At 45.5% G+C, this 19,910-nt stretch overlaps 2 protein-coding genes across 4 annotated transcripts; one reads left to right on the forward strand and one right to left on the reverse strand.

Annotated features, from left to right (window-relative positions):
* Positions 1-7,874: 7,874 nt before the first annotated feature.
* On the reverse strand, positions 7,875-11,464 carry SNRPD3 (small nuclear ribonucleoprotein D3 polypeptide). Of its 2 annotated transcripts, none has more exons than XM_018916432.3 (4): positions 11,312-11,464; positions 10,663-10,806; positions 9,875-10,067; positions 7,875-9,029 (listed from the first exon to the last, which is right to left on the reverse strand). In XM_018916432.3, exons 2-4 carry the CDS (start codon positions 10,786-10,788, stop codon positions 8,968-8,970), a joined length of 381 nt encoding a protein of 126 aa, XP_018771977.1. In that variant the 5' UTR covers positions 10,789-10,806; positions 11,312-11,464; the 3' UTR covers positions 7,875-8,967. The 2 variants fall into 2 exon arrangements, with proteins under 2 accessions (XP_018771977.1, XP_018771979.1); XM_018916434.3 differs by having other exon boundaries at positions 11,188-11,335.
* Positions 11,465-11,533: 69 nt separating this feature from the next.
* On the forward strand, positions 11,534-19,725 carry GUCD1 (guanylyl cyclase domain containing 1). Of its 2 annotated transcripts, XM_030231785.2 has the most exons (7): positions 11,534-11,706; positions 13,158-13,242; positions 14,698-14,863; positions 15,172-15,258; positions 15,638-15,729; positions 17,333-17,574; positions 18,049-19,725. In XM_030231785.2, exons 1-7 carry the CDS (start codon positions 11,670-11,672, stop codon positions 18,138-18,140), a joined length of 801 nt encoding a protein of 266 aa, XP_030087645.2. In that variant the 5' UTR covers positions 11,534-11,669; the 3' UTR covers positions 18,141-19,725. The 2 variants fall into 2 exon arrangements, with proteins under 2 accessions (XP_030087645.2, XP_030087646.2); XM_030231786.2 differs by lacking the exon at positions 15,172-15,258.
* Positions 19,726-19,910: the final 185 nt, after the last annotated feature.

Genomic DNA, 19,910 nt, shown 5'->3' on the forward strand with positions numbered 1-19,910 from the left:
GCAAATGCTGAACCCAGTCCTTTCTGCATTCCAGTCACAGGTGCAGGACCTCATCACCTTCACATTAACCTGCACAAAGGTCACCATCTCCTCTCTTCTCAGAACTCATTTTCCCCTTCTCAGTGTAGTATCTTTAAGAATCATAAAACTGTTTCAGTTGGAAAAGACCTTTGAGGTCATTGAGTCCAAACAACCCAGCACTGCCAAGCCCACCACTAAACCACATCCCTGAGTGCCACAGCTGCAGCTCTTTTACATAATTCCAGGGATGGTGACTCAACCACTGCCCTGGGTGTCCTGTTCAATGCTTTACAACCCACTCCTGCTGGCCACACTGTGGCATATACTAGCCAGGATGCCACTGGCCTTTTCCACTCAGCAGCTTTCCAGCTGCTCTTCCCCAAGCCTGGGGTCATGTTTGGGGTTGTTGTTGTGACCCAGGTGCAGAACTTGGCACTTGTTGGACCTCAAACAGTTGTCCATGGACCATCAAATCCAGCCTGTCCAAACCCTTCTGCAGAGCCTTCCTACCCTCCAGCAGATCAACATTCCCACCCAACTTGGTGTCATCTGTGAGTAATCTGGGGAAGCCCTCAGTCCCCTCATCCAGATAATCAATAGACATTAAACAGAACTGGCCCCACTACTGAGCCTTGGGGAAGCCCACCAGGGACAGCCCCAGCTGGCTGCAGCTCCATTCACCACCACTTTCCAGGCTCAGCCCTTCCTCTCCTTCCCTGCTATGTAAGAGATGGTATTATTTTTTCTTTTCCTTCCAAAATACCTTTCAGCAAAAATGAAAAGTATTTCAAACGTCAGCAAGATCTGCTTAAACTCTTACAGTCTAAGGAGAGCAGCACTCTGCTGTGTGCCAAGAAGAAAACTCGGGCACAAAACATTTAAATGAAGGCTTGGTGAGCCAGTGCATATCTCCAAAGAGGGAGCAGTGCTGCTGAACCTTTGGTCTCTGAGCACTGTCCCCCTAGGGCTCTGCATAAAGGCATCCCCACAGCTTTTCCAAACAGCAGTACCCCCCTAAAATGAGGTGAGACCCTCAGTGTGTAGTGCACCCCTGACACAGCTCTTCCCTGCAGAGCCCCTGGCTCTGCCCCAGCCTGTTTCCAGCCCTGCTCAAAGCTCTGCTTTCAGTCTGAGCTCGGCTACCCAGCAGGACAGAGATGAGACATTCAGCCCCTTGCAGGGGACTTCTGTGCCAATCTCTGGCCATGCCACCTGCCAGTTGGCAGCTCCAGGATCTGGAGATAAAGCAGAAAACACACTGGTTCAGCTGAGCAGCTGTGGCATGCATGTTTATTCCACTATATGCACTTGGTTGCTTTGCCACAGAAAGCTCCCCATGGAGAACTGGTTGTGAATAAATATGTGAAAATGCAAATTACAAAATCCTGCCACTGCTATTTGGATGAACTTTAATGGGCTGTAACTCAGCAGAAACAATCCCAGCACACCCAGCTACTCCCTGCCAGCTCCTGATCCCATGGACAGGAGAGGGGCTCTGGGCAGCACAGTGCATCCAGCTCATCCCAGAGCTGGGAAGTGCTCCTGGGCCCCCTACAGATGAGGTGCATGCTCAAGGAGCAGACCTAGAGGCCCCAAATCTGCAATTTTCATAAAAGCTGAGTTCACCAGCTGGAGAGGATAACACAACTGAAATGAGCCTTTCCTAGCACAGAATGAGAAGGCTCAGGACTCTCAAAGGGTATTAAAGGGATGAGCTGCTAATTCAGGTCTCCTCACAGATAGCCAGAGGGACCAGCTTAGTTAAGATGCTAAATCAGGGGACACCTGCCCTGCAGTGAGCCTGTCTCCTGCCAGGTAACACAGCAGACTGAATACTCTCCTCAGGAGGTACTTGCTGCCATCTCAGCTATTTAGAGCAGCCCTCAGCATCAAGACTCAGCACCAGCCTCTGTCTCCACCATTTTGAGTTTGCCAGCCTCCCTGCTCTCCGTGCAGGCTGCAGGTGGTCAGCCTGGGATGGGACCTGTGTCACATAGCAGGAAAGAAGCTGGACCTGCAGCTGCACAGAGGGTACCACAGCCCCTTCCCCACCCCCAGCAGGTGATCAGTCTCACCACAGCTCTGGGAGACATTTAAGCACACTGTTCAGCAGCAGTCTGCTGGAAGGAGAGGTCACCAGCTGTAAAGCATCCCCTGGCAGATGCTGGTGAGCACTGTCAGCTGGGGCTCCACGGGGCTCAGGCAGCAGCAGAGAGCTCCAGCAGCACCAGCCTGCAAAGCCCAGCCACATGTGGAGATAACGAGCAACACCACAGCTAATGAGGCCATTGGAGCCTGGGAGGGAAGAAAGAACAGTTACTCCAACAGAAAAACACTTGTTCTCTCCCTGCCTAGGAGGACAACACCTTCCTTGCAACTCCATCCTGTATTTTACCTCAGCTTCTGACCACAAAACTCAGGTAAGCATCTTGGCATGCTCCAGGCAGCAATGTGCTGAGCACTGAGCTCAGCAAAAGCCTCCCTCACTTCACTAACTCTGCCTAAATAAGTGGTAATTATTTTGTTGAGGTAAGGATGCAAAAAGCAGCTGGAAGCACAGGCTTGTCTAATCTATTTTTTATTTCACACACTTCAAAACCTGTCAAGGCCCTTTTCTTTTGCACTGCCAAGGCTCTTTTCTCAACTTATAATTCATTTCTCATCACAAGCATCAGGAAGATAAAGGAGTTTGCACTGTTTGGGGCAGGCTGACAAGCTCCTTAGTGGACAGCTGCTGACAAAGATGTCAAAAATAGAAATTGTTTCATCTTAAGAATATAAACAAGAGAAGATTAAACATTGTCTTTAGAGATTGCTCTGCTCCCTATCAGAGGACGTAACTCAAAGCTTGGAAGAGGCAAAGTGCCCCAATACAAACTCATGTGCAGTCCCTGCATGAAACAGCCTCCAAGGGCAGCTGGCAGGAAGCCCAGCCACCCCAGCTGGGGACATTATCCACAGTTAAGAGAACCTGTTTTACAGTTGACTGGCCTTAAGCAGGTGCTCTCAGGATAGATGCAGTAGCTGGTTTAAGGCTGCCAAGGGACACTTCACAAAACAAAACAGGAACACTGCTGGCTGAGGCCAGTGCTCCAGAAGGCCACGACTGCCTCTTGATCCACTCTGAGACACCAAGTACCTGACTGTGACCCTCTGCTGCTCCTCTCAGGTCTGACAGGATCCCAGTTCAGGGATGCTGATTCAAAACCAGAACAGCCACTAAACACAACAACCACACAGGAACTCTTCTTCAGTGGAGGAGATCAGAGGAAAGTCAGCTTTTATTCCATTAGCTCCTTTCCCCAAAGGCCAGCACTCCCCCTGCTGCATCCAAACAGGCCCCAAAAGTGAGCCACAATGGCACTGACATTTCCTTCCACAGGAGCAGCAGGTTCATTCTGCTTGCATGCAGGGTGTGTCACAAAGGTGGAAGAGAGGCACTTTGCTGCTTTCTGATCAGCCAGTTTCTCAGCTTCTGGGAGGGTTATTCCTCCCAGTCCATTTTTGTGTCAATCTGCTCCACACTGGGCACAATGATGGGAAGCATTTGAAAAGCTATCAAAAACCATGTGGACCTTATTCAACCTGAGTAGTTCCCCTGAAATCCATGGTGTCTCAACAACAGAAACATGGCACAGACTGTGGGAAAAAGGCCCTTTCCAGACTAGCAGTGGCAGCTGCCTTTGAGTTTCAATGTCAGACTTCTGAGCAGAGCTTTGTTCTTGATCCCCCGAAATCTTTTGGTTTGCAGAGCCAACAGTTTGATGTGTGCACCTTTGTCTGAACTCTGCTGCAACTGAAAAACTGAGCAAGTCACAGCCCATCCACTCATTTAACCAACAGCTCTTTAGGGTTTCAGTTTTTCAGAAACTGCAATGGAAAGGGAGCCAAGTGGAGGCCAAAGGACCAGATCTGATGGGTAACCATATACTCAGAGACAACAGCCCAGAGTGTCTCCAGGTCCCCTTGCCTGGGCCCCAGCCCTGGACTGACCCATCCCTCAGCTCCAGTGTGAATCCCAGTGTTTTACAGTGTCACTGGCAGCCCCAAAGCTCCTGCTAGCACCAGGCCAGGTGCTCTGGGGCTGGGTGAACACTTGGCTCTCACAAGCAGGACAGCAGGATGCACCCCCAGAGCTCCTTCCCAAGGTATGCAGCTCAGCCAGGGGCTGCAGGGCCAGTAAAAGCCAGGCTCAAATGAGGCCATGGAGATAAAGTGAGATCTCCTACATGGACCCTCTCACAGAAGCTTCAGCACATCCCATGGTATAAATCTCTGCCTAGGTTTAGGATTAGACTTCATGTATTTGGAGTCCAATTCTGACATGCAAAGCCTCTAATGAGTTCCCTAGAGCTTCATCCAGTTTCTCCATGTCAAATTTGGATCATTAACTGGAAAACAAAAAAAAGAAAGGTTGCAGTGAAAAGACAAAACAAAGCCAATGCTAACAGGTACCAAGAGAAAAGGAAGAAACATTTCCTTTAAGTGCAGCCACTCCTTTCCCCAGACCCCAGCACTTCTGCTGCTACATCCAAGCTGCCCTCAAAAGCATGAGGTGAACAAGACTGCAGGCAAATGACACACTCTTGTCTGGCTCTGAGGATGCATCTGATGTGCCCTTTGATACAGTGTCCTTCAAGGGGAACAACACTGACTTTTGGCTGAGCTTTGCAAAAACAGGCTTGTTGTGGAGCTGTTTGAGACATGAGACAGAAAGGAGCTCATTTGATCATGAAGCAACAAACAGCAACACCTCTTTGTTAGAGAAAAGTGAAAATCTCCACATGCCAGTTCTGGGTCTCAGCTGGGTATGGTGTCAGGGAAAAAAACCCAATTCACCCTACAGTTTACTTGAGATTTTAGGGGAGTGTAAAGATATCAACAAACATTCTAAATGCCACCACGTGGGTCTGTGCATTGTCACATATCAGCTTCACTGCATGTCTGCTAAGGGCCATCAGCTGCAATGCTCCAAAACCTCCCTGGGGCTGTGGGCTCCACTCCCTATTAACATTTTAGGCACCAAGGGACAAAATGTAAGAAGTTTTGTCTCACAAGCAGTAGCTTGCTCTGGATTAGATGTACCAGCATCTCTCCAGTGAGCTGGAATTAGGGCAAAACCCCAAGCACACAACAGATTTTAAGTGCCCAGGCAAGGGAAAATGAAGAACAAATTAAATGCTCACTGCAAGCAGTTCACCAAACAAAAGAACAATGATAGTGTTTTTCTGCAATTCTTTTAATTTCTCTCAGCATAACTACATATCTTCTGGATACAATCTGTTTCTTTGCCAGGCCTTCAGCATTCTCCCTTGAATTAACGATGCTGGAAAATCTCCACTTTTCATAGACTCTGATAGTCTCTGCTGAGCAGCAGAAGGCTGCACAATACTTGCTTATGCAATGACTGCTCCTGTGCCAGGAATAATAGCCTGTCTACTAGGAACAAGCAACTCACACACAAAGCCCAAATACTTTTCTCATTAAGCGTCTGAATTAAGTGGCATAAACCCACCCCAAACGTACTACTCATACTGCACACTAATGTCAGCCTCCAGAAGGAGTGAAATAACCCCACACCCTGGTCTGTGAGGAACAGTTACCATGAGCAGGGATGGCTGGCACGTTCTTATTCACCACCTCCAAAATACTCTTGACTCTATCAAGAGCTCTCATTACAGGTCTAGGCAACAACAGGACACCTGGAGCAGTCAAAACACAGCTTGACCTGGAAAATCCTTGCAGACAGGCAGTGCTTTGGCTACTTCAGGCCCCAGCACACTGCAGGCATCTGGCAGCTCTCCTGTCTGCAGGTGTGAGCAGGTGAAGCCTCCTCTCACTTGCAAAGTGATCTGCACACACTCACCCATCAGCACCTCTTCAAGGCTGTTCCATGAGCATGCTTTTAAAGTGGTATATCTGTATTGCCTTCCAGAGAATCTCTGAAGGCAGGAGGGTCCCACAAAGTTTTATCTAATGTTGGAGGAGGAAGACCAGGTCTGGCTGAAATCAGATTGGTGCAAGTCCAGATGTAAATTTTTGCTTCTGTCAGGATGGAAACAACAAAGATGCCTGGGAGAACTCTTTCCCCCCTTTTGACCCTTGCCTGAGAAATAAACAACTGAAGCACTGACATATTCTTGTAGAATATGAATTCCAGAATTCCATCCATTGCTACCTTACCAAACCATTGGTCCACTGGGACATCAGTCTTCCACTCTTGCTCACATTTTACTGGCAGAAGAAATAGGACACATCTATTTTACAGGAAAGCTCACTATAAAGCTCAAGTAGCAAAGAGATACAGACTGGACAGTTATCCTGACTACCAGCAGCAGAAATTCACATTTCCCACTCCATTTTGCCCCTCTAGAAGAGGTTTTCTGAAGAGCATTGAAAAATGAACTAAAGGAAAGTACAGCTTTAGGATCAAATATAAGTTAGGCACACCTGGAGAGAAGAGCTGCACATGTATGGGATGGAAGCACCTGCTCAGTAAGGAAAGATCCTCTATGCAAAGCAATTTTTTTCAAGTGATACTTTCTTGAACTTTTCTCTGATGTTATGCCTTCTTTTCATACAAGAGCACAAGTGTGGTTTTGACCCTGGAGATTAGGTGAATTTCCACCTGCACTCTCCACACACCGTTTTGGACACCTACAGTACAAATTCCCCGTCCCACCAATACTTCAAAGGCAGCTGCACTGGTGTTATCAAAGGGGCAAGTTTGGAACAAGGCTTTGGGCCAGTGCTTGTCTCTCTCTGTCAAAAGCAGGAAATCATGGAGAGCCCTGAACCCACTGAAGAGCAGGAGATTTATATGCCCACACACAGTGTGATGGCAGTGAATGAAAATGCTGCAATCTGTGATTTAAAAAAAAAAAGGGGGACAAATAAGTGCAGATGTTAAAAACAGCTGCATCTCTCCTTAGTATCTGCCATCCCAGGGAAATAAATAGCTTAAATTACTGAACTGAGGAATCTGCATTATCTAAATGCATTTGCCCAATTAGCCAAGTACCAGGAAAGCACAGCATCAATCAGCAGCTGGAATAACCCAGCCATGTAGGAAGCCAGCACTCAGGGAACACTGAAAAAAAAAGAAAATAAGGTGAGCATTTTCATGCTAGTTTATAACAGCCCTTGAGTTTATGGACTTTATAGCAGAAGTCACATTTCTTGCATTTTTCTTTTCCAGAGGGTTCTAGTTTCTTGAGCTTCATTCTCTTCCCAACAGAGCCATCTAGTGGGTGAGACCTCATCTGTGAGAAGGAAATTCTCATTTATCACACTGTAATAATACACACAGCACAGGAAGGCTGTGAAACTTCAACCTTTTTAACACTAAACTCACAGTATCTTTCTGAAGAGTTCATCCTAGACTCAGCCTCAACCTGAAGCAACAGTGAAAAGTTCTTTGTTTATGCAAAATCCAGTATCTTCTTCAAAGCTGATATGCATTATAGAAGTTACTCCAAACTTCTTAAAGCAGATACAGTTGGTTCCATCAAACCTCCTGAGGAGGGTTACTGTTTCTCTCCAAACTTCGTGGTTGTCCCCTACCCTCAGTGCTGCTGAATGCCACATCCACTGCTCCTGAGAGAACAGCAGCTTGGCATTGCTCAAGGAGAACAGGAACTTTAAAAGAGGTGAGCCAGTCCCCACCAGTGGAAATGGTCCCTGTTTGTGAGGACTGCCATCTTTTGGACACATTCCTCATGAGAGGCATAAGATGACACTACAATGGCTTTTAGAATTAAGCTCAAGTATCCCTTACACACATTCTAAGGAGGTTTCCATTGTAAATATTTTGGATCACTACCACCCAGAAGAACATGCAGCAGGGCTTTCCCTAGAGACCAAATACAGCTTTATTTACACACAATTCAACAAGTCAATACATTAGTTCAACTTTCCTGTCTGCACACAAGGGAGAGTCTTCACAGCATCCAGGCAGAGAAGCAAGAGCAGCTCTTTTGTGTGTGTACAGACTGGTAATTGACCGTAGGTAAGGACGTGATTAGGTACACAAGGGTTACATTGAAACATTTCAACCATTTAAGTCAGTAAAAACACCCACACTACACTTTAATGAAGTTACAACTGCATTTTGCTTCCTGCAGATCAGCTGATCTATACACAACTGTGTGTAGATAATAAGATCAAAAGCTGAAGTTGATAGTGAATTTTGTTCAAAACATCAGCATTTGGATTGAGCTGTGTTTAATGGATTACTATTATAAAACTTTCCTCATACACCTGCACTGCCTTTCAAATCTACAAAGCATTTCACACTTATCCTGGAAAACACCTATTTTATGTTCTGTCATCTTTTCCCAGACACAGGGAAAAACTGCTAAGAAAGTCAGAATAAGTTTTTTCACTGCAAATATAGATTCAGGCTATCAAAGTTGTGTGTTCCTAATGAAAAATTCTCCCCATATCCAAAGAGAAAGATAAGAAATGCAAGAATACAAGTTCAATATAGAGATCTGAAGATAGCCCTCTATCTATTGTTGTCCATATAAAGCTAAAGAACACAGTGCTCTGCTTCTCAGGAAGCTGCCTCTGTTTTGCTGTTTTTTCCAAAAATGCAGCTCCTAATAAGACTTTATCATGTATGACTTAAAATTCTTCATTAAGAATGCCTTCTAATTTTTTAGAGAATAAATGACAGCAGGACTAAACTAGAAAAAGGAAACATAATGATCTTGAAAAACCAATGCGTCACACAAAGTGGTCAAAACTAGATATAATAAAGTCCACTATTTTCCAAAGGTGCCTTGAGTCTGAAATCAACCTACAGTGTATTTGCCCAAGAATTGTCCTGTCAGGTAAGAGCAGACGAGTTTTTGTCAGAAACATTTATTAAACAAAACTGATACCAATGCACACAGAGTCAAGTTAAAGCCCCTAATAAAAAAAGCAATTCGGCCAAGACCAAAATTATCTTCTCTTCTGGAAGATGTTGCCACGGCCCATACCACGGCCTCTTCCTCTTGCAGCCACTGAAGAAAGAAAACATCAGGGATGACATGAATTTGACGTACCTGCATATTTATCTCAACAACTGACAAGCAAATCATCAAAAAAACTCAAGGTCTCTTGCTCAGAAAAAGTCAAGAAATGCTCAGAAAGTGATGTGAGAGCAGGAAGCGTTCTGTGAGAAGAACCAGAACCTAATGGTCCCACAGTCTGGCTCCTCAGAACAACTGCAGTAGATATTCATACATCTCATGCTCCTTCTGGCACACAAATCTGTGTCACCCCAGAGATTTGGAACCCCCCGCTCTTGCAAGGTTTTGTAACACTACTCAGTAAGTTACTCCCCCACACAAACGTTACTGCACACTGAAGTTAACCAGGGACTTTGTGGCACATGACTGTTACTCAACTACCTAATAACTAGACTGATCCCCTGAGGAAGGCACAAATGAGAGTGAACTACAGCAAAGGTAATCATTACAGCTTCCCAGTAGCTTAAGTACCACCATCTTTGTAACTGAAGCTGTTTTCCTACAACAGCTCAACAAGAACACATGAATCCTTCCCTAAGCATTTCAAACAGCTGGTGGCCACAAATGCAGGAAAACAGAACTCTTTAGTTTAACAGAAAAGCTTTGTTTAACAACACTACTCACTACCTCTAAATTACAGTAGCATCAATACTACACATTCAGGTAATTGGGACAATTTGAGTCTTGACTCTCACTGTAAGATAAAACATAGAGAAAAACACTGTGTGAACTAGTAATCTTTTCACTTCTTACTGCTTAATCTCCTTAGTGACAGAGATGAGTTTTCCAGATCTACAGAAAAATAGGGGGAGGGACCATGAACAAAGTGTACATACCTTGAGCTTTGAGAATAGCTGCTTTCCCTCGCCCAGCTCCAGAACCCTGGTTTTTATTCTTCATGCTCTTTAGCATAGGAGCATTCTTCAACATATCTGGTAAGATAAGGAACCGTATCTTGCTACCCCTGATGTATACCTGCTCGAGCTGTGCCACCCGTCCATCTCTGTAGGTCACTGTTATGTTGGACATCTGGAAGGGAAAAATCAGTCAGTGCTCAGAGAGGCCTCAGCTGTGACACAAGGCATCGTGACCACTCAAACATAACCAAGACTTTTGCTTTCTCACCAGTTTACAAATCAGCTTTATCAGCATCATTGTTTTCTTACATGAAAATAACTTTAATAAAGGTATTTTAGTACTAACTATTAGGAAAGCATTCTGAGCTTTCAATGGGCACTTGTCTGAAGTCAAAGTTAGGCCCTCTTGGAATGACTACAGTAATGTGCATTAAATAAGCTTCCGTTTCTTAAATCAAAGGTTTTCTATTCTTACACTCAGTGGCTTTAAACAATGAACTCTGGAGAAACACTGTTCAAAGGACAGACTCTTAAAATCTCTGATCCTATTTACAGGGTTGCCCAATCCTACTCTGAAACTGGAAATAAGCTCTGGCCTCTTTGGAGCATTCTGTAATGCTGAATCCACTTTACCACGGTAAAAAACAGCAACAGTACAGATTTTTTTATATCCCAGAACTAAAAGCAACAGTCTTGTAATCAAGTTTTCAGCCTTCCAAGGCCCAGATCAGCCAACCTTCCCTCCATCCTTGCGAAACAAAAGATACCTGACAATTCATGTTGTCTTCAGCTTCGATAAGTTTGCCTCGATAAACTTCTCCTGTGTTGGTCTCACAGGTCACGATGTGGCCCTCGGCCTCGTGCAGGACCTTGATCGGCACTCCAATCGACATGGCTGCAGTGCTGTGGCTCTACACCAGAGGCACAAGATAAACAAACGTTTTTATTACAAAGGAAGATGTAGAATAAGTTTCAATTACACAATCCATAATTTCTTCCATTAGCGTAAAGGACCATTTTTCTCACATTTTTAACACAACCTGTGTTTTGACTATGCATCAATAACACTTCTCTAGAGACGTGCCCATGTAAACTTTAAACATCAACAGCCTGTCTTTTCCAGGAAATTCACTTTTAAGGACCACAAACCCACTCGTACCAACATGGGAAGAGCCCGAGGTGGATCCCATAGCGGTACGGCCCCTGCGAGCCCCGCGGGCCGCGCTCGGGGGCGCAGCGTCAAGCCCCGGCCCTTTCGTGAGGGAGCCGGGGCCACCCCAGCCCTCCCTCACCTCGCCGCTCCGGCCCGGCCCCCTCCGGCCCCTCAGGGGATGCGGCGCCGCCCGGGCACCTCTCCAGAGTGCCCATGGAGCGATGGAGGCCCGCAGGGAGCCGAGAGCCCCGAGCCGCACTCACCGCCCGCGCTGCTCTCCGTTAATGGCCTCCGCCGCCTCCCGCCCTGCTCCGCGCGCCGGAACCGGAACGAGCGCTGGGGGCGGCGCGGCCTCGTCCCGTCCGCTCCCGCCTGGGGCCAGCCCGGCACCCCGCGGTGCCCCGGCTCCGGGGCGGGGCTGCGCGTCCCTCGCCCGCCGTGTCATGCCCCTGCCCGCCCGCACGCCCCGCCGCTCTCCTCGCCGCCACGGCGCGGGGCAAGCGCCCCGGGGCCCGGCCCCCCTCAGCCCCCGCCTCCGGGAGGAGCCAGCGCCGGGCCCCGGGGCCGCGCCGCCGGCTCGGCGGGGCCGGCAGTGAACGGGCGGCGGGTGCCGCCACCGCCATGAAGAACCCCCGGGAGGCCTGCGAGCCGCCGCCAGGTCAGTGCGGCCCGCCCAGCCCGGCTCGGGCCGGCGGGGCCTCTGCGGGCAGGGGACGGCGGGGAGGCGGAATCCGCCCCGCGGAACGGGCCGGGGATAGCGCCCGGCGGGCGGCGGGGAGCGGGCGGGGAGCGCGGGCCCCGCCGGAGCTCCCGGCGGCCTCCCGGTCCTGCCGAGCCGCGGTGCTGCGGGTTTGGCCCACAGCAGCGATGTGGAATTACCGGCTCCGTCGGTAAGGTCGGGGCGGCGGGGAGCTGGCGAAGCGCAGAGGGGTTCGCAGGGTGAGTTACAGGCACGGCATAGACGGGCTGGTCTCTCGTCTCGGGACAGCCACAAGCCATCGCTGAAGAGCTCTCGGTGTGTTGGGAAACAGGTGACTGGAAGCTGGACGGCCAAGAAAACTTGTTACTGCTCTCTCAAGCTTTCACCAACCCCTTGGTTAATGTGGGACTTGGTAGATGATTTTAAAAGACTGAATATAGCAACTGGTATGCCATTCTTTAAAGTCATATTAAACAGGGGCACAACTAGGAAAAATATAACAACATTATCTAAAAAGTTCTATAAATAGTATTACCCCAAAACTAAACAAGTCCACGTGATGTCAAATGCATTTTTATGCCCATCATAAAATGTAGAGGACCTTGTTAACAAGACTTCTCAAAGGCCTTTTCTAGATTAAAGGTTATTGAGAAAAACTCTTTTAACTGATTTTGGTTAATGCTGAAGTAGCAGTGACAGGCACAACTCTTCAAGTCCTGCTAGTGGTGAAACTGAAACCACCACATTGCCAACTCTAAAAATATAAAACTGAGGCAGAGGATGGAGTTTGTATTTTATTAATTTTCCCTCTCTGAGGTTTTGACAGAATTAATACAAAAGAACAACTGGTGCCACTTGCGAGTTTTAACTTGTTTTGTTTAAATTCTGTAAAATACCATCCCTGAGAAAAAAGACACCTATAGAAAAGGTTTAAATCTGTGGGGCTTCTAAGAGATTCCTGCCCAGAGATCTTGGTTATGTTTTCTCCCAGTTTGGTTGAACTCCTCTTGTGGCACAGAAGTACAATCAGACACAGGAGAAAAGATGAATACCTGTATCTTACCTGCTGTTATCCAGGAAGAGACACAGCTTCAACTGAGGCGTGGTGGGTACATCACCCCACCAAAAAAAAAAAAAACCAAAAAAAAACCAAAGAAGGTTCCAAGGGAAAAGGGGTGGAAAGCCAGTGATCTAGGTATGGAACAATAAAGGAGTATGAGATTAAACCCAATGCTTACCTGTACAGAAATACTAAATGTATGTTCCCCTAAGAAAAAAATATACCTGCCAGTCAGACAAAACCACATTCCTAAATTTCTATGGCTGTAGTGCTGAGAACAGGCTGACTTTTAGTGGCATGGAAAAACATTCCTGTATGGATTGACATTGTTTGTGTCCTGCTCACACAGTTGACTGCATCCAGCTGAAAGTGCCAGTGATTCAGCAGCTGTACCACTGGGACTGCGGGCTGGCCTGCTCCAGGATGGTGCTGCAGTAAGTGGCTCTCTTAGAGTGGGAAATCCCATTCCATGGGGAGGGGTAGCAGGAAGCAAATCCCAGGGAGAAGAGATGTGTTGGAGCAGCCATGAATTCATTCTTAGGAGAGCAGCAGGTTTTGAGGTACCCTTGGACAGTGACTGCTGCTTGGGCCTGGCCCAGCTCTCCAGCAGGAGCAAGGGAAAACATAAACTGAAGTGAACTTCGGACCCTTTTGAATAATTGACTAATTACACAGATGCAGAATACCTAAGCAGCTCTATGAACTTTGCTGGCTGGCATGCAGAAGCTCATAGAAAGTGTTGCCTCTTTCCTGTTGTTACAATTAAGAAATGATAGTTAGCTGTGACTCATCTTATTCCTTTCTGTGTTTTCAAGTGATGGGTAGGTGTATCCCAGTTTATGAGTGTGTGCTGTACCTGTACTACCTCTGTCCTGCTGAGCCCCAACCTGTGGGATGAGTGTTTGTGTTCCAGGAGTAGTTTCAGCTTCAAAATTGTGTTGCCCTCTGGGGGTTTTTTGTTTATTTTTGGTTTTACCGTTTTTTGAACTAGTAGCTGTCCTGCTGAACTCCTCTTTCCTTCCACAGAGGAACATGAGCTTAGGTGCAGGAGAAATACCTATTTAGATGTCCACTTAGTAGATATGAAGCAGAAGATTTTCATTTCTCTCCATCCCTTCTGCCAAGACGTTAGTCCGTGTGCTGGTAATTTCCCATCTTGACTACTGTAACCTCTATTCCCTTTACCTCTTTGCCACTCCAGTCTGCCCAAAACTCAGCTTCCAAGATTAATCTTCTTACCCTGCTGATCTGACCTTGTTTGCCTTGCATCCTCAATTCCAGTTGCTTTTTATTTTTTATCATTTACTTCCATTTGTTTTCTTACTTTCAGAACTCCCTGTAGCTACCTTGCCCTGCCCCTTTTGCAACCTGTCCCAAGCCTCCTCCTGACTTCCATCTCCCACTTTCTTCCTTTTGTGTCTTCAGTGCCTAAGACAAGCTTCCTTTGAATATTTACTGAATTCCTTTATGGCTCCTCCTTTTACAATCCATCTATTGTGTGAAGGAAGTTTTAGTCTTTAACTCTTCTTTCTGTGTTGGCTCTAATACACTTGTACATTACACTGTAAACCCTTCAGGACAGAGTTCTATACCAGCTTGACTCTGGTACAGCACCTGTACACTTCTAGCACTCTAAAACAGTCAAGGCACCACACATTTCCAATTTTAAAAAGTCAGCAATAAATCCAGTTAAATATTCCCTATTCCCTTCCTTAAATTTCTGTCTCCTTTGTGGGTTGGTTTGGGTTTTTTTGTTTTTTTTTTTTCTGGTTGTTAGCCAAGCCTGTTTCAGTTTTTATGTGCTGCGATGTAGAGGCTTGGACTACAGCACACATTTTGCTTCTCCTAAGATCTGTGCTTCCCTTCCCCTGCCTTTCTTGATACTCTAGGTACCTGAATCATTTGGACAATGATGAGTTTCAGAAAGCCATCCAGGAACTCCAGTTAACAAAGAGTATCTGGACTATTGACCTGGCCTACCTAATGAGGCACTTCGGAGTTAAGCATAAATTTTGCACCCAGACACTCGGAGTGGACAAGGGCTACAAAAATCAGGTCAGTATTCTCATCTGCAGGGGGTGAGCAGGCAGCTATAAAAGCCTTGAGTGTCATGCTGTAAAAGCTCTGGTGTGTTACTGACAGCCAACCACGGTTAATTTGACCTACTGCCAAAACTGGCACAGATCTGTTCCAAAGGCAATATGATCCCATGTTGATTCCATCTTTTGAATTTTTAAAAAGTTTGCATGTAGTACTCATGAAAGGTTCCAACCTTTCATGAGTACTACATGTACCTTTGACAGGTACTACATGTACCTTTGACAGCCTTGGAGACTGAAGCCCTGTATTTATCTACAGAACAGGTACAGCCTGGGCAGCAGCAGTGTTTAGCTTCCACACTTTCCCCACCACCGTGCCTCAGCCTTGACCTGGAAGATCCACCTCTAGAGGTGAGAGGGGAATTCAGCCTCCCATCCACTGAGAGCTTGGCCTCTCCAGGACTGCCAACAAGGGGCCAAGGAGGGCCTGTAGCAGTGGTGACTTTATTGCAAGCTCCTGCCCAGTTTCCCCTGGGAAACCAGACAGGCTTCTCTTATGTAGGCAGCTGAACAGCCACTGAATAGAAACTGCAATAGTAGCTGACCAGGAGCAAATTTAATTTGTAATTCAGAGCAGAAATCCTTGTCTTGTTTCCAGCGAACTAAGGAAGAGATCTTTGATCCTATAGCCAGAGCTCCAACTTATGCAGGCTCTTGCTAGCAGACTCTTAAGTGGTGGATTACCCAAGGTAAACACCATTCCAGTTCAGAACTTCTGTTATTTCCACAGTCATTTTACAGGAAGCACTTTGACACAGAAGAGAATCGAGTGAATCAGCTCTTTGCACAAGCCAAAGACTGCAAGGTGCTGGTGGAGAAATGGTAAGCTGTTTTCTTTCTCTTTGGAGATTCTGTGGGCCCCTGCTTTTCTTGGAGGCACCAGGCTAAATCACTGAAAGAGACTGAAATCAGGCCCTAAGCCTTTTTTAATCAATTAGTGTCTTTCTCCTGTATCTGTCTCAAAAAAACCACATGCACATCAAGAACTAATAATGAAGTCTGAAAAAAATTAGTCATGATGCAAAGTAAGTGATAAGAAAATGCTGATAGGAGCTGGCTATGTTTTGAATTTGGTTATCCATTACACTTAGGCAGTAGGGAGTGCCTACAACACTCTTAATTGGCCATTGTTGGAATTAAGGAGAATGCTGTGTGGGTACAGGACTCATTGTTCCCAGAGCTATGCAATCATTATGGATCTCTGTTCCCAGACAAACATGCAAATTACAAGTTAGCACAGGAGCTTTTGCCAAGGAGACCATGAAATAAGGAACTCCATGAAACAACTACAAACCCAGAAGAAATGGAAAAACTGCAGAATTTTCATAATCAGCAGTGAAATTCTATTGGGGAATGACTAAGCATCCAACTTGAGCCACATCCCTTTTTATAGGGAAGCTGGATTTGGATCCCTGCTGTCAAAGTGGGGACCCACCCCAATGATTAGGGGTAAGGAAAGAAGAGAGGATATGTGGCAGCCACAATAACATTTGAGTGCTGGAGTGTAACTTATATTTAGCAGAATCAAGTGTCCTTTCTAACATGCATGGAGTCACCTTCACTTTAATTAATGAGCTGTGACAGGAGAGAAGGGACACACAGTCCCTCTTCCTTTTGCAGTCTTAAGACTGTGGCCTTGATCAAGGCAGGGACAGAGGGCATGGCTACCTGTGCAGTACTGAGGCTGGGCGATCAGAGTGGGGAAGTGACACTGGGAAGGATTAAATAAAAAGCACGTGAGTTCAGTCAGGTGGTGCACACAGCACAGACGTCTGGAACAGATCCAAGAGATGAGTTTCTCATGCATATGGAACACACCATCTGCCTCAGAGAGGGACAGCTTTTAACAGATGAGGTTATAGGTGATGTTTGGTGAACACTTACTCTCTGTAGAAATAAAACCCAAAATATGAGGCAATTCAAAACTTCAGCTAGGAGAATCACAGTCAAGTGTGACAGGCAAATCTGGGTACATCTTAAATTGGTTAGTGGTTACACAACATTTAACCACTTAGTTGATAAAGATTTGGTGTTTCAGAGATAAGCTTTTCTAACAGCAAGAGAGAACACTTCACTTAAAATTTTCCTACAACAGAAGTCCCTCAAGTTACTTAGTGAGTTGCCAGCTCCTTTAATTCTCTTTTCTGGGGCACCTGATGTGTCATCTCATATTGTGTTACTGCAGAATCCAGAGCTGTTGCTCTGCACTTCAGCAGCAACAATGAAGTGAAAAGGCCGTAAATGCTACAGGTTCTGTCAGGCTTTGTCCATAGCAAAGCCAGCAGGGTTTAACAGCAACGAGGTGTACCTGTGATAAAGAAGTATATCTATAGTGTATCTATTAAGTGCCAGCTGCACTGTTCACAATCAGGCACTTTCTTTACATCAGCCTCTTTCAGTAAGTGTGTCTGTTTTTTCTTTGCAGCACAGTTACCATTCAAGACATTCAAAACCACCTGTCCCAGGGTCACGTAGCCATTGTCCTTGTGAACGCAGTCCTGCTGCTGTGTGATCTTTGCTCGAGTCCTGTCAAATACTGCTGCTTCCTTCCCATTGGACAGAAGTGCTTCTGCAGGAGCCCTGACTACCAGGGCCATTTCATTGTGTTATGTGGCTACAACAAAGCCTCAGGGAGCATTTACTACAACAACCCTGCCTATGCTGACCGTGAGTAGCCTGTTCCTTTTGGATGGATTCTCAGCCAGTGCGTTACTAACAAGTCTGACACAGCCACAGCTGCACCTCCCCTCACAGTGCACAGGCATTTTAAGCATCACTGCCCAATTTGTCAGAAGGGGTTTTGCCATGTATTAGATCCATGCTGCATTTCTTGGTGTGATTTTAGTTGAAGAATTCAGATAGGCATTCTAGCAATTGGCTTGTCTGGCTTTCAGATGGGTTGGTGAGAGATGCTGAAATGTCAATGTGTAGAATATAGCAGAAGGGCCAGTTTGGTACCTATCTGCAGCACTACTTCAGAGCTCTCTAAGGTGAAAAATCTACCTGAGTAAAGCTGTAACCTAAGCTGCTGGGTGTAGTCTCTCTACTAGTTTGGTTTGTAGATTCTGTTGCATCCCATGTAAGAACCTTTCACTGGCAAATCCTTCTCAGTCTTTTCTAACATTTCGTTCCTCCTTCCAGGAACATGCTGCACCAGCATCAGTAACTTTGAGGAAGCCAGGACAAGTTATGGCACAGATGAAGATATTCTGTTCATCTACACAGACAGCTGACACCCACCCACCCACTCCTGCTCCTTCCTGCACTGCCTGCAGGGCAGCTGGCTGCTCGTCTCAGGACTCCCCTGCACACACCTCACTCCTGGACTGCAGTGGGACCTTCAACAAGGGAGGCTTTACAGACATTGACAGGACTATATTGCAATGCTGTCTTTACCTTTTTTTTCTTTTTTTTTTTTTTTGATTTTGCAATATCTATCTTTGCTTTTTTCTTCCCCGAATTTTCAAAACTGCACATTTGACACCAGTTCTAAAATACAGGCCCAGAGCCTGTTCACTTTCAGCTTATTTTCAAATTAATTACATAAGAAAAAAAGCACCAAACTTATGAATTTCAGCACGTGGTACTGTTTGCATAGGTTTAGGTAAACAAAGGAAAAATCAGAAAATACCTGTTTCTCTCTCTGTAAAAGCATGAAGGGCTGGTCTTCATACAAAACCTATGGACTTGAAGTTCAGCAGAATATTGTAAAGGAAAAAAATATTAACTTAAACCATTTTTAAATAACAAAAAAATGCCTTGCTGGTTCATCAGTATTGTCTGCAATGTAGGAAACTTCCCAACTACCAGATTCACAGAGATTTAGCATTTATGCAACTGCAATACTGGAATTACTCCCTTGCACTACAAACTCAATCTCTTTTGGCTAAATCCTCTTGGATGACTGCTCAGAGCTCCATATTGCTCCAAAACTTTAAGTGGAAAGATCTTATTTGCACTTGGAGGTCTGTAGTGCTTTTTGCAAAAAGCTCTGAATGTTATGCCACCCACATGTGCCAGTTTCTGCAGAATCCATTCTAAATATGAACATTCTAAATATTTAAACTTATTAAGCAAATGCAGAAAATTATCATCCACACTAATGGTATATATTTTATGTGTAAAGTGTAAATATCTGACAGCATCTACTGCATTGTATCTAAAATGCTAAATCATAATTTGAGCCAAATTTTGCTGTTAGTATTAGTTCAGTGACATTCTCAGAAGAGCTGAAATCAATTGAGGAAAGAGGAGATAGACACACACCTTCTACACGTAAGAAGGCAGGAACTTAGATTGTTCTGGCTCTTATACTGCAGCTGTATGTTGATTAAGTTGTTGCTATATTGAGACATGAAGTCAAATTGGTAGCAGCCTATTCATAGCCCTTTCCTCTGTTACCTGAGAAGCACTCTGAAGTGTAAGAAAAAGCCACTTTTTTCAGCTTCATCCATCCTAATTTCTTATAAATCTCAATCTTCAGTCCTTCCTATATGAAAGTGAGTAGAAAAATCAGCACTGACATAAAACTAGGAAAATTTGCACTTAAGGCAGAGATGCCACATCTCTGGCATGGTTTTAGGAAAAGAACTGTTCAAGTTCTGAAACTGTGGATATAATAAATAGGAACCTACTTTCAGCATAGAAAGTTTTTTTAGCAAGATAAACATTTTTTTTATCAGTTGTTGACTAACTGAAAAGTATACAGTGTTGATTAAGTACTTAGTAGAATCAAGAGTGCTCCTTTGTACAAAGGCAGAAAAATAGTAACAGACATCTAAAATGCAGTAAACCCTTAAAAAAATCCAAACAAAAGTGCATGACAGGAAGTTTTGTGTGTCAAATTTTGCTTATCATTGGTGAAGTTTAAATATATTCTGGCAGTGATGAGCAACAGGTAGGATGTGATTTGTGTAGAACTGGTCCATCAGTACCACCAGCAGAATCCTTCCAGAAGAAAGGTACAAAACCTGTTGTAGGTAGTGCCTTTCAACTCCTCCAAA

Source organism: Serinus canaria, chromosome 15 (genome assembly GCF_022539315.1).
Source record: "Serinus canaria isolate serCan28SL12 chromosome 15, serCan2020, whole genome shotgun sequence".
Lineage (NCBI taxonomy): Eukaryota > Metazoa > Chordata > Aves > Passeriformes > Fringillidae > Serinus > Serinus canaria.

Coding starts and splice junctions, on each gene's coding strand:
- SNRPD3 (XM_018916432.3), bottom strand. CDS start 10,788: ATGTCGATTGGAGTGCCGATCAAGGTCCTGCACGAGGCCGAGGGCCAC. Junction 10,068..10,662: donor AAGACAACATGAATTGTCAG/GTATCTTTTGTT, acceptor TTTCCCTTCCAG/ATGTCCAACATAACAGTGAC. Junction 9,030..9,874: donor AGCTATTCTCAAAGCTCAAG/GTATGTACACTT, acceptor TTCTTTCTTCAG/TGGCTGCAAGAGGAAGAGGC.
- GUCD1 (XM_030231785.2), top strand. CDS start 11,670: ATGAAGAACCCCCGGGAGGCCTGCGAGCCGCCGCCAG. Junction 14,864..15,171: donor ACAAGGGCTACAAAAATCAG/GTCAGTATTCTC, acceptor TCTACAGAACAG/GTACAGCCTGGGCAGCAGCA. Junction 17,575..18,048: donor CAACCCTGCCTATGCTGACC/GTGAGTAGCCTG, acceptor TCCTCCTTCCAG/GAACATGCTGCACCAGCATC.